The 14,326-nt window shown below is 40.7% G+C and overlaps 1 protein-coding gene across 2 annotated transcripts in view; it reads left to right on the forward strand.

Annotated features, from left to right (window-relative positions):
• Window positions 1-322: 322 nt before the first annotated feature.
• The window catches only part of LOC105927791 (oligophrenin-1), a 46,846-nt gene continuing 32,842 nt past the window's right edge, over window positions 323-14,326 (forward strand). The window contains exons 1-12 of one of the 2 annotated variants that reach the window (XM_036143315.1): window positions 323-568; window positions 705-1,044; window positions 3,560-3,655; window positions 4,001-4,062; window positions 6,646-6,717; window positions 10,006-10,107; window positions 10,218-10,328; window positions 10,463-10,567; window positions 10,639-10,768; window positions 12,309-12,409; window positions 12,538-12,629; window positions 13,726-13,804. In XM_036143315.1, coding sequence (XP_035999208.1) covers window positions 891-1,044; window positions 3,560-3,655; window positions 4,001-4,062; window positions 6,646-6,717; window positions 10,006-10,107; window positions 10,218-10,328; window positions 10,463-10,567; window positions 10,639-10,768; window positions 12,309-12,409; window positions 12,538-12,629; window positions 13,726-13,804 — 1,104 coding nt within the window. In that variant the 5' untranslated portion in view covers window positions 323-568; window positions 705-890. The other variant, XM_036143314.1, reaches the window with a different exon arrangement.

Consider the following 14,326-nt stretch of genomic DNA (forward strand, 5'->3'; position numbering starts at 1 on the left):
GCAAGCAAATTTGCCCCTTCAGTGTGGACGAATTGGAAGTTTCTTCTTAAGATACTTTTTTTTTTTGTGTAGAATAAAGGTAGAAGGGCCATTTTTACTGTCACCTATCTATCTATCTATCTATCTATCTATCTATCTATCTATCTATCTATCTATCTATCTATCTATCTATCTATCTATCTATCTATCTATCTATCTATCTATCTATCTATCTATCTATCTATCTATCTATCGTTTGGATTATAAAAGCAGTTTCCCCTTTAAGAACCTCCTGGGTGTGGAAAATGGGAAGGTTTTTGTGCAATCGTAGCCAACTGGTCTCGTTCCATTGCGTTTTATGTGGCGTCCTCGGTGTGCAGTACGTGATTAAATGGCTTTAAAAATCTGCCGTTTCGGTCAAGACGAGCAAACCTATTCACAGTACGTGGTTTAATAAGATAGCTTTCTGTCTCAAAACCGTAAGAACTCGACAAAACCACGGCTAAGGACGCACAGCGGCTTTGTGATAGTGTGAAATATCTCGGAATGGAACGCGTCCAAAGGAGATTTAGCCGCTCTTCTTATCACGGTACTACAACAAGGAAAAAGTGCCAATGAGAGCTAGGATACAATCAAGGCGAAGCGTAAACAAAACGTCGCTGACGCGGTATGTGGGTCAGAGGGGCTAAACGCGGCTAAGTTTTCCTGTTCGCCTCATTTCGCAGCTCTCCAGCGGTAGCAGCAGGCTCCCCCGGACACCATGGTTTGTGCTCCTCTGAGCAGCGGAGAGTTTGCAGCCTCCTCGTCTCAACTGGAATGAGCGGTGTGCCGTAGACGAGCGGAGGCGGCGTGTGTCTCCAAAACAATCCCCATCCAGCGCCCGTGTTGTGTGAGATCAGCGCGTCCGGAAGATGGGGCATCCTCCTCTAGAGTTCAGCGACTGCTACAAGGACAGCCCAGACTTCAGGGAGACCCTCAAGTCCTATGAAGTGGAGCTGGACAGGACGAACAAGTCCCTCAAAGAGTTGATCAAAGATGGCAACAGTGTTATTACTGCAATTAAGGGTGAGCATGTGTTGTGTTTTACTTTCAAATCTACCCCTTTTCAGGAAAACGATGGGGATCTGGTGCATCATTGGGCCTTTTTTTGGGGGCCCCTGCAGAATGAATGTGGGTGAGTGGGAGAGGCATCAGGGTGGAGGTGTTGCTGCTCCCAAACTGCTTCTTTTTGAAAATGTCCTGCTTCTGCTGAGCAAACTGAAAACATCTGTCTCCTTCTGCAAGTTTTCCTGCCACTGTGCTTGTTGCTGCAGCGTGGGATCAGTCCCACTGCTGGAATACGTGGACGGGAGCCAGTAGCAGCAGCAGCACACAGTGCTGCAGATATGTACATTCGGGTCAGTGTGACACCCACAAGGCAAACACTGTATGTGCTGTGTGGCCCTCTAAGAAAATCCTGAATGACGAGCTTATCACCTCAACAACAGAAGCCGTCAGTGTAGCTGCTTTGGAAGTGCTGTCAGTCCAGATAATAGACGTTGGCCCGAGGTCACGAGCGCTTATGAAAGGGATAAACTGCACCAAATATTCCAAGACCTGGATTTATACACACTGGGCTTCGGCTACGAATGCTTTGAAATCTGCAAGTTATGCTTGGCCCGTTTCAGTGAACGTGCGCAGAAAGACTGATTTATGATATAACGCACCGTCCAAGGTTCTGAAACTTTGTAAAAGATGATTGGATCCGCCCCCAAAATTCACTGACAGACTTTAATGTTTTATTTATTTATTTATTTATTTATTTTATTTGACAGACTAAAATAAAGCAGCAAATCATTAACTGGAAGGAAAAATTCTACAGAGTTTAACATTTTTTTACAAGAGCAATTAAGACGCCACCTTACATGTGCAGCTCCATAAATGCAGCTGTTTTGTTAGAGAATGACCACATGGCATCAGGAAGACCAAGAAACGGCACGTTCACATCAGAGAGAAGGTTGTTGTGAAGACGTTAAAGCAGTAATAAAGCAGGTTTTATATGTTTATAGAGCAATATTCTAAGTGTGGGACACCTCCCAGAGCTTTTGTTCAGTGCATCAACAGAAAAAAAAAAGAAAGTGAATGGGATTACTGTAAACCTACCGAGACATGGGCTGTCCAACCTGAACTCGCACGCTTTGAACGGGAATCATTAATCTAAGAAGCAGCCAGGAGGTGAATGGTAAACCTGGAAGATGCAGAGATCTAAGTTGAAATGGGGGAATTTGTCGACAGGGTACTATAAGACCTGCACTTTATGGAAGAACAGCAAAAGGAACGCCATAAGGTTGCCACTGGCCTCGTAGAAAATAAAAAAAAAAATTTTCGAAGGAGTTTTTCCGGTGAGGAGAGACCTGAACGTTTTGGCCTAAATGTTGTTTCTGGCCAGAACTTATCCACCCGACACACCATAACTGGTTAAACATGGTGGTGGCAGCATCATTCAACAGGTAGGGAAGTTGGTCTGAGTTGTTGGGAAGACGGATAAAGCTGAACGCATCGTAGTCTGTCTGTCTGGGACAAACACCTTTGTAACCCTGCTTAAGACTTCCGATTGAAATAGTGGTTCACCTTCCAGCTGGGCAGCAAAAGCTAAACATGCAGCCAGAGTTACCACGCAGCGGTTTTAATGTATTCACTTATTGAAATAGCATCGTCAAAATTCAGGCCTAAAGGCTGGTTCACACGGCAGGATTTAAAACTAGTCGGCCGATATTCAAAGCCCGAGAGACGATAAAAAAATCCTAGATAAAACATGTTTGTTCGTGCAGCGTGTGATGTCCGGTCAGACAGCAAGCACGACACACCGCACACCAACAGATTTTGATTAAGATCATTCAGATGTCAGAGGGAAATCTTGTGAATCCTCTCAAGATCAAACCTGAGTTCAGAGTAAATAAACACGAACGATGGGGGAGAATAATGCAGATAGTGTGTGGACTGATTTTAACGGAGAAAAAACAATCGAACATGCTGAATATCCCCGATTTGAGGTCGGAGCGGTCCCGACGTTCTACCGAGCGGACCTGATCGCTCTTAACATACCACACACGGCAGGATATTCTCTTAAGATTGTCTTAAGAGACACAGCGATAGTCGCCGCCTCTCGGAAGGCGGAGATCGGGGCGAAATCGGGCTAAAAATCCTGCCGTTTGTACAAGCCTTAAGTCTAATTATGAAGACTTGACAAGACTTGAAAATTCATGACCAAAGAGACGATCCACCAGATCTGACTCAGCTTGAACTACTTTGCAAACAAAAACAAGGGGAATAAAAAAAAATACTGATAGAAACCAAACCTATTCAAAATATCTTGTCACACTAATTGACTGTTGGTAGCAGTGTTGTGTTGATTTATCACAAAAAAATCCCAATGTAATACCTTTTGAAGTTTGTGGTTGTAACTTGAGAACAAGTAGAAGAAGGTTAAAAGAAGAAGAGAGTTCAACAAGTGTAAATACTTTTGTATTGTTGGTATTGGCAAATGGACCAAGGATTCTGGGTTTCTGCCATTAATAGGAATAAATTGTATTTTTAACAGGCTATTCCTTGGCAGTGCAGAAGTTTTCCCAGACTCTCAGTGCTTTTCAGTTCGACTTCATCGGCGACTCCCTGACAGATGATGAGATTAACATAGGTAAGCTATTAATATTGATCTTCAAGTAAAGTAGTCCAATTAGTTATTATAAATGTATTTTATTCTGTATATGTTTTCCAAAAAATGAATTCTCCCGTACTTGACCTCAGTGGAAAGAAGCAGCCAACTTGCAATTTCTTCCAGCTTTGAGTAACCAGGAAGCAAAAAAGCTGTGTGAACAGAAAACATGTAGAAAAGGTTTTTATTTCGAAGTTTATCCTCATATGTTTTTTTCCCCCTCTTTTATTATATACAAATGTGTTTCCGTCGTTGGTGTGAGGAGCTCAACAATAAGTGGCTAACCCTGTGACCCGGTCCTTGTCTTTGTGTTGCGGTTTTCCCCAGCTGAGTCATTCCAGGAGTTCTCTGGACTCCTGCAGGAAGTGGAGCACGACAGGATGATGCTGGTAGGGTATCAGCTTCCTCCAAACACCCCTCTGCATCCTATCTAAGTTCTTAGTAGACATAAAGCCTCATTAAATTTGTCCTGCTGTTACCACAACAAAACTCTTCTCATTCTGTTACACATATTCCAGTTTTACATGAGGCTGCCTGGGTGAGTCAATTGTGCTGCTGTGGTAGTCGGGACATGTTCACACGGAGAAGCCGTGCAGCCTCATGCAGAGAGGATTATTAGAGCATTGTTGGCAATTCTTTTAGTTTCTGTTCCTTTTTTGGTATACTTGTTCCCTTTTTTTTTGAAACAGGGGCAGATGTTGGTATTTTTCATTAGGGTTTTGATACCTCAGACTTCTGTTTATTTTGTTCCGGGCTCTAAGTCTTTTAAACGTGAGGAACTGTGCACTTCATCAGCCTGACTTGCAAGACAAGTCTCACAGGTTGGACAGGGTTTATTGGAGTACAGATCTATTTTAAACACCTGCAGATCATTTGGATTCCTATAATAGCAATTTATTGTCTTTTAAAGGCCATATAGCATAATCATTTGTATATATTTTTTTCCTTTTTACTATAGTCATATTCATTTCCATGAACAAAACTGAAAAAGATATGTAACAAGACAAGCACAGGGGAGCCAAGAATGCAGTCATAATTTGTTGAAGAGTGATGACGTCTGCAATGCCGCATTCAGGCATCAATGCATAACACGATGGTCACACATTAGGATTAGTAAAGACCCAAGTTCCAATTTCAGTTTATAAAGCGATGATTTATATGATGACTTGTTATCAGAAAGCAGTAGCATGAAGACTTAAACTGGCAATCTATAAAGGGATTTAAAACCCTTATGGCCTGTAATTCACCACAGTGATGATTGACCACTTGTTAAAAAATAAAGAATTAAAAAAATCGCAACGCTCAAATTCTGTCACCGTTCACTTTGGACATTTCTGCTCCAGTTCTGACCAGCATCAGCAGTTCTGATGGCCACGGATATCAGCACTCCTTTGTTTGAGACGACTATCGGCAAAATATTTTACATTAGGCAACCTTGTAGTGGCTGTCTAAGGCTTAGTTTTCTCCAAATAATGAGTATGTGTTTACCTATACTACCATAATGTAGCTCCCTTTGTCAAGCTACTCTAAATTTATGGCTCAATCTGCACTTATTTTGTCTAGTCAAAATAACTTTTGGCCCTGAAAGATCATTTCAAGATAATTCTACATGTGGTTAATGGGGTAGGTCAATGCAGTCAAACATATGTCTTCATTTGGTTTAAAGAATGATGCTAGGTCTAATTATTGTTAATAGAAAGTATATGCTTCCATGGTAAGCCGTAATGATTTGTGTTTAGGACCCGATATTTCACCCATACACAAAGAGCAGGTTTATTAAAGCAAAAAGTGAAGCCGGTCTGGTGAGCTGCTTGCACTGGGAACACTGAAGGGGAAAGACAGGTTAGTGGCTGTAAAACAAATCCGTGAGGAATGAAGTACACTGAAAGTGAGACACTGACCGTTGTTGAATCCGGACGTTGGTGCTGAACCCAAGCAGTGTCTGCAGTATGGCCTTAGGTGGCTTCTTATAAGCCGATGCTGTATCCCACACATGGCGTAATGCAGGGAGAACGGTCTGGTCCAGGGTCATACACGATAATATGTAGGCAGGCAGAAGTAACAGAGGAGCTATCCTAAAGGTCTTTGTCCAGAATCCGGTCCAGGGTCACGTTCCTCAAACCCAAAAAGGCAGAGGCAGAGAGGGTTAGGCAGAGAGGCTGAGTCGGGTACTTGACTGGTCATTGTCCAGAGTCTGAAGATCAAAATGAGAGAGTCCGACAGGGGCGAGGAAAACAGGAAGGAGTCCACAATGACGATCGGAGTCACACATAGGCAGTCAAGGACCACTGGAAGGTCTACTTACTTTGATGGTTTTTGAGAATCTGGCACTTGAACACTGGGGAAGCCAGGTATAAATAGTGCTCCACGCAGGTGTGGCGGCGCAAGTAATCAGACCAGTGCCAAGTGCAGGTCTAGCAGATAAATGCTATAGCAGCACAGGGAGTAGGGAGTGACGTAAACAGTCAGCAGCAGAGACACAGAATCACAACAAAAGCTTTATGCTCACAAACAACAGCTCTGGGTGACTCAATGGTCTGGCTGTTTACTCCCTGCTTAATCCCTCAACAATGCGTTGTTACTTCTCTTTAGTCCAAGATTCCACTTTCTAAAAAAGGTGGATAAAAGGTGTTTCCTGTGGAGGGACTGTTTTTGACAGATCAGTTTGACATATCGTTAAAAATATATTTTTATTTGTCAAAAAAACAGTACAAAATCTGTCTATAGCCATAGTGAATGACATGCTTCAAGATGGCACCGGTAGATCCACACACGGTAGTGCCTTCCTGTAATAGTGTCCATGACTCAAAATGAACTGTTTTTGTCAGCAAAGTTTATTTTTCTACCTTCAAAACATATGGAAAAGCAGACTGGGATTTATCTGTCTCACGCTTTTAAGAATTATTAGGTGCAGGATGCATTTATACTTTTATTGGGTTTAAAGTTGCTCCCATTTTTTTTTTCCTCTCCAGGTCCAGAATGCATCCAATCTCCTCATCAAGCCCTTAGAGAAGTTCAGAAAGGAGCAGATAGGTGCAACAAAAGTGAGTGCTGTTATAAATTCCTCTGCTCTGTGAAGCCAAATGTGACTCGTGCGTTTTAAACAAGGCAGTTTTTGGGTCAGCTATAGTCAGCACAAGAGTACTTCTGTACATTCATGTTCATATTCATGTCTTAACTGTGTGAGACAAGTGCTTGCAAATATAGACCCTCCCTGAGCTACTTCCACTTACCAGACACGATGTCTTAAGTCACTTCCTCAAACTGTTATTTCAGTGTTTACACCCAATTTCAGAACAAATTATGTGAAGCGTTCATGTCTTTAAGAATGGTGGGTTTGCAGTACTTTTTCTCTGAAATTAACAAAAATAATGTGTAAAGATACATTTTCCTTCATAAGTAAGGCTCTAGCAGGAAATGGTTCCTGTTTTTCAAATGTAATGAAGTGAAGCATATCTTGTCATTTTGTTTTTACGCATTCATAAAGCTTTCAAAAGAGAAGTCGTTTGGTAAAAAAAAAAAAAATCCCACAATCCCTTGATGCAGTCTGTTTTTAGAGATAACTTGTAGCTGATGATTCATTTGAACTTGATCAATAACACAATGCTTTATTTAGCACACAAAGCAATGTAAGGCCAAACTAACAAAAAACAGTGTAGATGTGTCATTCACAAACATTTGAGCCATCCACTAAGCTGTCAGATGAATAATATGCTGTGCTGTTGATAGAAATGCTCGTCTCATGTGTTAGCAGAACTTTTAATCCACTAGTAGCAATCCCTCTTAATCATTTTCTCTCTAACACACTTGCGTTGCAACCCCCAGTGACAAAAATAAATCTGACTCGTTCAGTTATTTGAGTTTAAGTGACGCATTGGGTTGTTGGTGAGAATCAGGAGTGCAAATACTTTGGATTCCCCGCTTCTGAGGTACAGTGAATGCCACATAAAAGTTCTGAAAGAAAATTAGCTATTATAATTAGCTTTGCACAACATTCCACAATTGAAATGAATTGTATTCAGATTAAAAAAACAAAAAAATTATCGGACTGTACCATTTATATAGGCACGCAATCAATTTATCCGATCTTGATGTGAGGTTTTATGCAGCTGGCTTTATTCAGAATAGAACCTCTCTGACATGCACAGTTATGACATTTCCCTAAAAAAAAAACACAGTAGAAAAAATATTTCCATCTTTGCTGATCAACATGTTTAAATTGCACATTTTTATTCTGATCGGCCCTTTATTCAGTGGTCTCTCTGAAATAAGGGCTGATCGTTCACCTCTGAGTTAACATAATGACTGATATTGCTGTACCAGGAGCGGTTTGCATATTGCAAGGTAACTGGTTGTGACTTCGGACAAAATGAAAACATATGTAAAATATTTATTTTTAACCTATCATTGTGCAAAATAGATCAATAAGTTATGGATTACAACTACTGAATCAACTTTTATTTCATTAAATTAGTCTGGGAAAGCTATAAGAAATTATATATTTTTTGGCTCCTTAGGCCTTTTAAATAAATTTTCTTTGCTAATATTTAAAGCTTATTAATATCTGAAGAATGTTCTGGAGCCAAAGGAGTCAAACAAGCGGTCAACGTTAGCGGTCTCAAATTGAACTTGAAGGTTTCTTTGATTTTGAGTGACGAAGGTTACATTTTACCATCTAAGACATTCCGTTTATTTACCATTAGCTTCTTTGTTGCTTAATCATATCTTTTGGCTAGGTTGTTCACTTTTTGTGGTGATCTGCAACAAGTGTCTCAAGGCGCTTTCCAAGACAAACAAGTGCTATTTGTTTACAAAAATATAGTCAATTCAATCCAATCATATAGATAGATTTATGGTCAGTTCATTCTTAATTCTAAAACAATACAGCGAGATTTATTGCATCAAGTGATTACTTTGCAGCAGTCCCCCATAGTGAGCATGCATGTGGCAACAGTGGAAAAGAACAACTCCCTTTTAACGTGAAGAAACTTCTTGCAGAACCTGGCTCAGTGGGAGTGGCCATCTGCCATGACCGAATGGGTTTGAGAAGACAGTGTAGACACTCAAGAACAACAGAAGCATGAAAAGCCTAGTACCTATTTAGGTATTGGCAGGAATAGCTGCTTCAACTGCTACGTCTAGAAGAGAATTGGGGTTAAAAACAGAAAGTTGTGGTCAAGTGTGTCACGTAAGCAAGTAGAACGTAAAGTAACTTGTTCAGCCGATTGCCCCCTCCTGAAAGGTATAATGGCTAAACAGAAACACCAGGCCTTAAATACCCTCAATGAAAAGAACAAACAGAGAGAACATAAAGATAACCACAGAAACAACTGCAGACGATGCATAATTAGCATCAGCAGAAAGTAGCAGTGTGAGAAAAAGTGGTCGGTATGTCCTCCAGCGACCTAAGCCTATAGCAGCATAACTAGAGAGGTAGCTCAGGGTAACATCAGCCACTCTAACTATAAGCTTTGTCAAAAAGGAACGTTTTAAGTCTAGTCTTAAAAGTAGACGGGGTGTTTGCCTCACGGACCAAAACTGGGATTTGGTTCCACAGGAGAGGAGCCTGATAGCTAAAAGATCTGAATCCTCTCTACAATAAGAAAATGTGTACAATACTAGAGCTCGCTGTTGTTGACTAGCCGTGTCTTTGTCGTATGTGTTAGTATCTGAACAGTTCCTTGTTGACCTGTTACAGTTTCCTGTTTTAAACGGTACCACCACAAATTCTGTTGTATTTTGCAGTTTAATTTGGCATGAACTTAAATCTCAAACACTGAGCTTATTGAAACATTATGTTCAAAAGACCTGAAGGTGTTTTCTCTTTATGCCTTTATATGTATTCTGCAGTTGGTTACCAATGGCAGATAACTGCAAATATTGTTAATATGTCAAAGCAGACATTTTACGGTATTTTTACATATATGTTAGTTGATAAGGAAGGTCCACTTGCATTTTTATATTAATGTTGACCATCACTAAATTGAGTCCGCCAAACTTCCTTCTGGAGTTTTATTTTTGTCAACAAAATTCCATAAGATGCTAACAGAGTGAAACTCTTTAAATGTAATCTTCGAAAATAGTTTTTTTTTTATGTGGTGCTTCAACAAATATTTAAAACAAACAAGAAAATCCAATATAGGCAGCAAGGGTTGTAATAGAAGACTGCAACCCCTTTTCACTTTCATAGATTTGAATTCTGCAGAAGAATGCTGTATCATATGATGTGTTTTCTTTCTTGATTTGTGTGGAGCTCTAATTAAAGAGTTGCATATCTTATAATCTTAAAATGATTCTTACTGTTTGATAATCTCTACAAATATGTCCTACAGGAGAAGAGGAAGAAGTTTGAGAAAGAGAGTGAAAAGTATTACTCCCTGCTGGACAAACATTTGAACCTTTCTGCCAAGAAGAAGGAGAGCCAGCTCCAGGAGGTCGGGTGTAGTGGAAGCGTTTCGGATCGGTTCTCTCTTGCAACGCGAAACTGATAGCAACGCTGTTTTTGGTCCGACCGGTAAACAGTTTTTTTCTGTTTTCCCTGAAGGCGGATGACCTCCTTGACAGAGAGCGGGTGAATTTTTACGAATCATCAGTGGAGTACGTATACCAGATCCATCAAGTCCAGGACAGGAAGAAGTTTGACGTTGTGGAGCCGGTGAGCGCCGCATGTGGTTTCCCACTCTTCCTGTTTGGTACCACACACAGAGGGAAGAGTGTCTTTAATTCACCTTGACGGTTGTGCTTTCAGCCACAGTGTGACATTATATGTTTCATTCGTTGTTTTGACAGGTGCTGGCATTCCTTCACAGCATTTTAACTCTCAACAACTTAACAGTGGAGATGACTCAGGACTTTATGCCTTATAAGCAGGAGCTGCAGCTCAGCTTGCAGAATGTAAGTGGCGTTACTGGCAATTGTTGGGGGGAACTTAATGTCTTCTAACTGGATTTGTTTCACTTCTGCAGACTAGAAACCACTATGAAAGCACCTGCGAGGAGTTGGAGGAGCTCATGAAGAGAATGAAACATCCAGCTCAGATTTCAAAGATGCACAATTTTCTGCCGATGGAGGGTTATTTGTACTGTCAGGAGAAGCGTATGTATAAAGATGAAGAGTGCTTGCATAAGTATTTATACCCTGTGGTGATTTTCGGTTCTTCATGCTGCGACTACAAGCTTTAATGTTTTTTTTTTAAAGTGCTCATTCAAGGGTATTTTGGGGGATCAAATCCAAGAAAATATGCTGCGAAATTACTAGAAAAGCAGAAATTATATAGGGCTGCTTCTAAATACATTTGGAAGGAAAATCCTTGTTTACACTCTGAAAAACAATGTCTTGTGTGCAGTAGATCCATCTTTTAATCCTCTTTCAGTCCCTCAGTAATAGAATTTATATGTGCCATCAGCAAATTGACAGGCAAATAGAAGCATGCAATGGCACTAATAATAATAAATTATCAGTATTATTGCAACATACATTCCTATAAAATTTGTCCTCTACATTTAACCCGTCCCTTAGGTAGCAGTGGGCTGCCGCTGTGCAGCGTCTGGGGAGCATCCTGGGGCAGAGGGTCTTACTGACGCACCCAGAGTTGCAGTCTGTAGCCTCTTAAGCGCCCTGCTCTTTAACCACTAGGCCACCACTCCCCTAAAAACAAAGATAAAGATGAGCATCAAAGATAAGCAATCAGAACAAAATAAAATAATTGACCGTCTCAAATTTACATACCTCCATAAAAATAAGTTTTATCTTGTCTGCTATTTTGACATACAAGGAAGTGACCCTTAAATCATAGATTTCTGTAAACGAGTGCTAAATTGTCCCCAACTTATTTTTTTTGTCTATTTAAGAAAGCTTGTTTTATTGTAATCAATCCGTTTTTCCTCTCAAATGGAAATAACCCTGTGTCTTTTAAAAATGCTTCAGCAGCATCAAAAATGCTGTCGAGTAATTTTCTTGCTATGGGTATTTGAGTTTGACATTTTATCACCCAGCCCTCGTGACAACCGTACATTGCACATCACCCTGAATACCTCATCCCTGCTGTATATGGTTGTGGTGGCAGTGTCGTGCCCTAAGGATGCTTCTATTCAGTAGGGATGGGGTAGCTGTTCAGAGTTGGTAGGGATATGGAGATAAATTAGAGGCATACCAGGAAGTCAACATCCTGAAGGTACAGCCAGGGCTACTCTGGAATTGTTTTGGTCAAAGCAAATTGCTAGAATGGCCTACTTAAACTTCAGCCCTAAAATCTAGTGTAGAATCTGCAGCAAGAAAATAGCCTTTTAGCTTTTAGATGGGCAAAGCTGGTAGAAACATTCCAAAAAACCTGCAGCTGTAATTGCAGTGAAATGTAGATTGACAGAGTATGGATTCAGGGGGGCTGAGTACAAACCCTTGGTACAAATTTCAGATGATTTGTTAGCAATGTTTACAACCATGTGTCATGTTTCACTTCAAAATTCCACTAATATTCATTATAGGTTGTGGTTGTAACATGACAACCTTTGAAAAGCATTTCCTATAAATACCTGATTTGTCTGAAGACGTGCGTGTGTGTGTGTGTTTTTTTTTTTGTTTGTTTCGTGCCTGAGTCTCAATAGACCTTTGTTGTGTCTTTTTCTGGTCACACCAGGGGCTCTTGGTGCATCATGGGTCAAGTATTTTTGCAAATATCACAAGGAGGAGAGAAAGCTGATCATGGTGCCATGTGAACAGAAGCCTGCAACAAAGCAGGTGCTTTATTGCCACAAATAAACAAAAAAGCGAGCCTTTGTCTCCACTTGCAATCCTCAAGCAGCTTACCCTGCGGTTGTGGACTCCGTCACCAACCGCTTCTCCAACTTTTGTCTCTTTCCCCGCAGGCCCCAACGCTGCTCACTCTGAAATCCTGCGTCCGCCGTAAGACGGACTCCATAGACAAGCGCTTCTGCTTTGACGTAGAAACCGTCGAGAGGTGAGCGCAAACACAACCTGACGAGGCAACGCGACAGCCTTGTGGGATAAACAGGTTGAGGCGGCGAGGTGAACAGGTGGCTCGCGAGGACAGAGTGTGAAGGCTAAATGGACTGTAGCCCAAACAATCCCTGAGCAACGAGCTGGTGCTGGAAACAGATGGCGAACTCAGTGGTTGCAGGGGGAAAAGAACATAACAAGCTCATATTTATATAAGCAGACCCATTTGGAACAAAATGCATTTTAATAACTGCTTAAGCTATTAGCTACCCTGTCACCTTGCAGGCCTTTTTTTTTGCTTTTGAAATCTGTGGAAATACTTGAATGTCAGCTGTCCTTTTTGAAGGTTCAAGTGGAGCTTGAATTATGCAATGAAAGCGACTGAACTGAACATATCTGGCTGTCGGCTGTTTGGGAAACTCAAGGTGGCAGTGCTGTGTAATATAGGAAAAAAAAAAACGGACCTTTTTATAGAACAAGACAAAGCAAGCCTAAAGATACTTGACTTGCTCCTGGTGTTAAAGCTCAGATATTAAAATTGATGGAAATAAAGGAGAAAATTAAAGCCATCTTTAACCCAGATTAATCATTTTAGTTGCTTTCAAAAAGCCTAATAAATAACAAATCCCATGTATAAAAAATGTGACATTTATTTAACTCTGAAAGTTGATTGCAACTTAAATTTATTAAAGGGTTTGTCAAGGGTTTTAGCTCGCCAGAGGAAGCTTTCATCTCATTGCGCAGTTGTCTTTGTTAACAATTGATTCACCTGCCCATGAGCTGTAAAATCTGGCACTCGATAGTGTTTTCTGCACGACGGCAATTGGAGCAATGGGTTTTTTATTATTACTTTATGCCTGCTTGGATCTCATTTAGCTTCCAGGATGTAGTTGGTTACATCAAAGACGCTTCCTCTCGGGGTGTTCTTATCGCTTTTTCTCCATCGACTCCACTTGGCTTTAAAGAAACGAGTCTGATGTGTGAATTTAATAAAACAGCTCGTAGTGGTTGGCTGCTATTGAAGAGTGCATCATTTTAGCTGAATAATTAAAGCGCCACCTTTGCCTTCCTAATGGCTCTTGTTACCGTTTCCACAGAAACGCACCCGTCACTTTCCAGGCCCTTTCGGAGGGGGACAGGAAGTTGTGGATGGAGGCCATGGATGGAAAAGAGCCTGTAAGTTTGTGTTGCTCATTTAGAATTGGTTTGCTGTGATTTTTATAAAAAAAAGGGCTTTGTCTGGCAATGATTTTCTTAAAGTAGAAGTTATTATGACTTTCTCATAACTACACACGCTCACAAGTATGCATACAGGTTCAAAAACAAACCCTCACTATTATTTGACTAAATGTTAGTTGAGCCTCATTCTTTTTGTAGCCTTCAGACGCAAAAAGATTAAGATTACCCCTATTTTATTGACTATTTTCACAATTTTCCTTCATCACAATGTCCCCACCACTCCTGTTAAGAGTTAGCAAAACAGACACTAAAAATGTACAATTGGTGTGATCTTCAAGGGCAATTAAAGTCCATCCAACAGACCAGCTATATTGTGGACATGTACAAAATGCATAAATAAAAAAAATGTATACAGTTCCTTGACATTGTGATATTGCAGTTGTGATTTAATGAATGGTGCAACTGTACTTCCCATGATCGTGGTGAAATAGCTTAATTTCTGTATGTGCTGACCAGGCA

Source organism: Fundulus heteroclitus, chromosome 11, assembly GCF_011125445.2.
Source record: "Fundulus heteroclitus isolate FHET01 chromosome 11, MU-UCD_Fhet_4.1, whole genome shotgun sequence".
In the NCBI taxonomy this organism is placed as follows: domain Eukaryota; kingdom Metazoa; phylum Chordata; class Actinopteri; order Cyprinodontiformes; family Fundulidae; genus Fundulus; species Fundulus heteroclitus.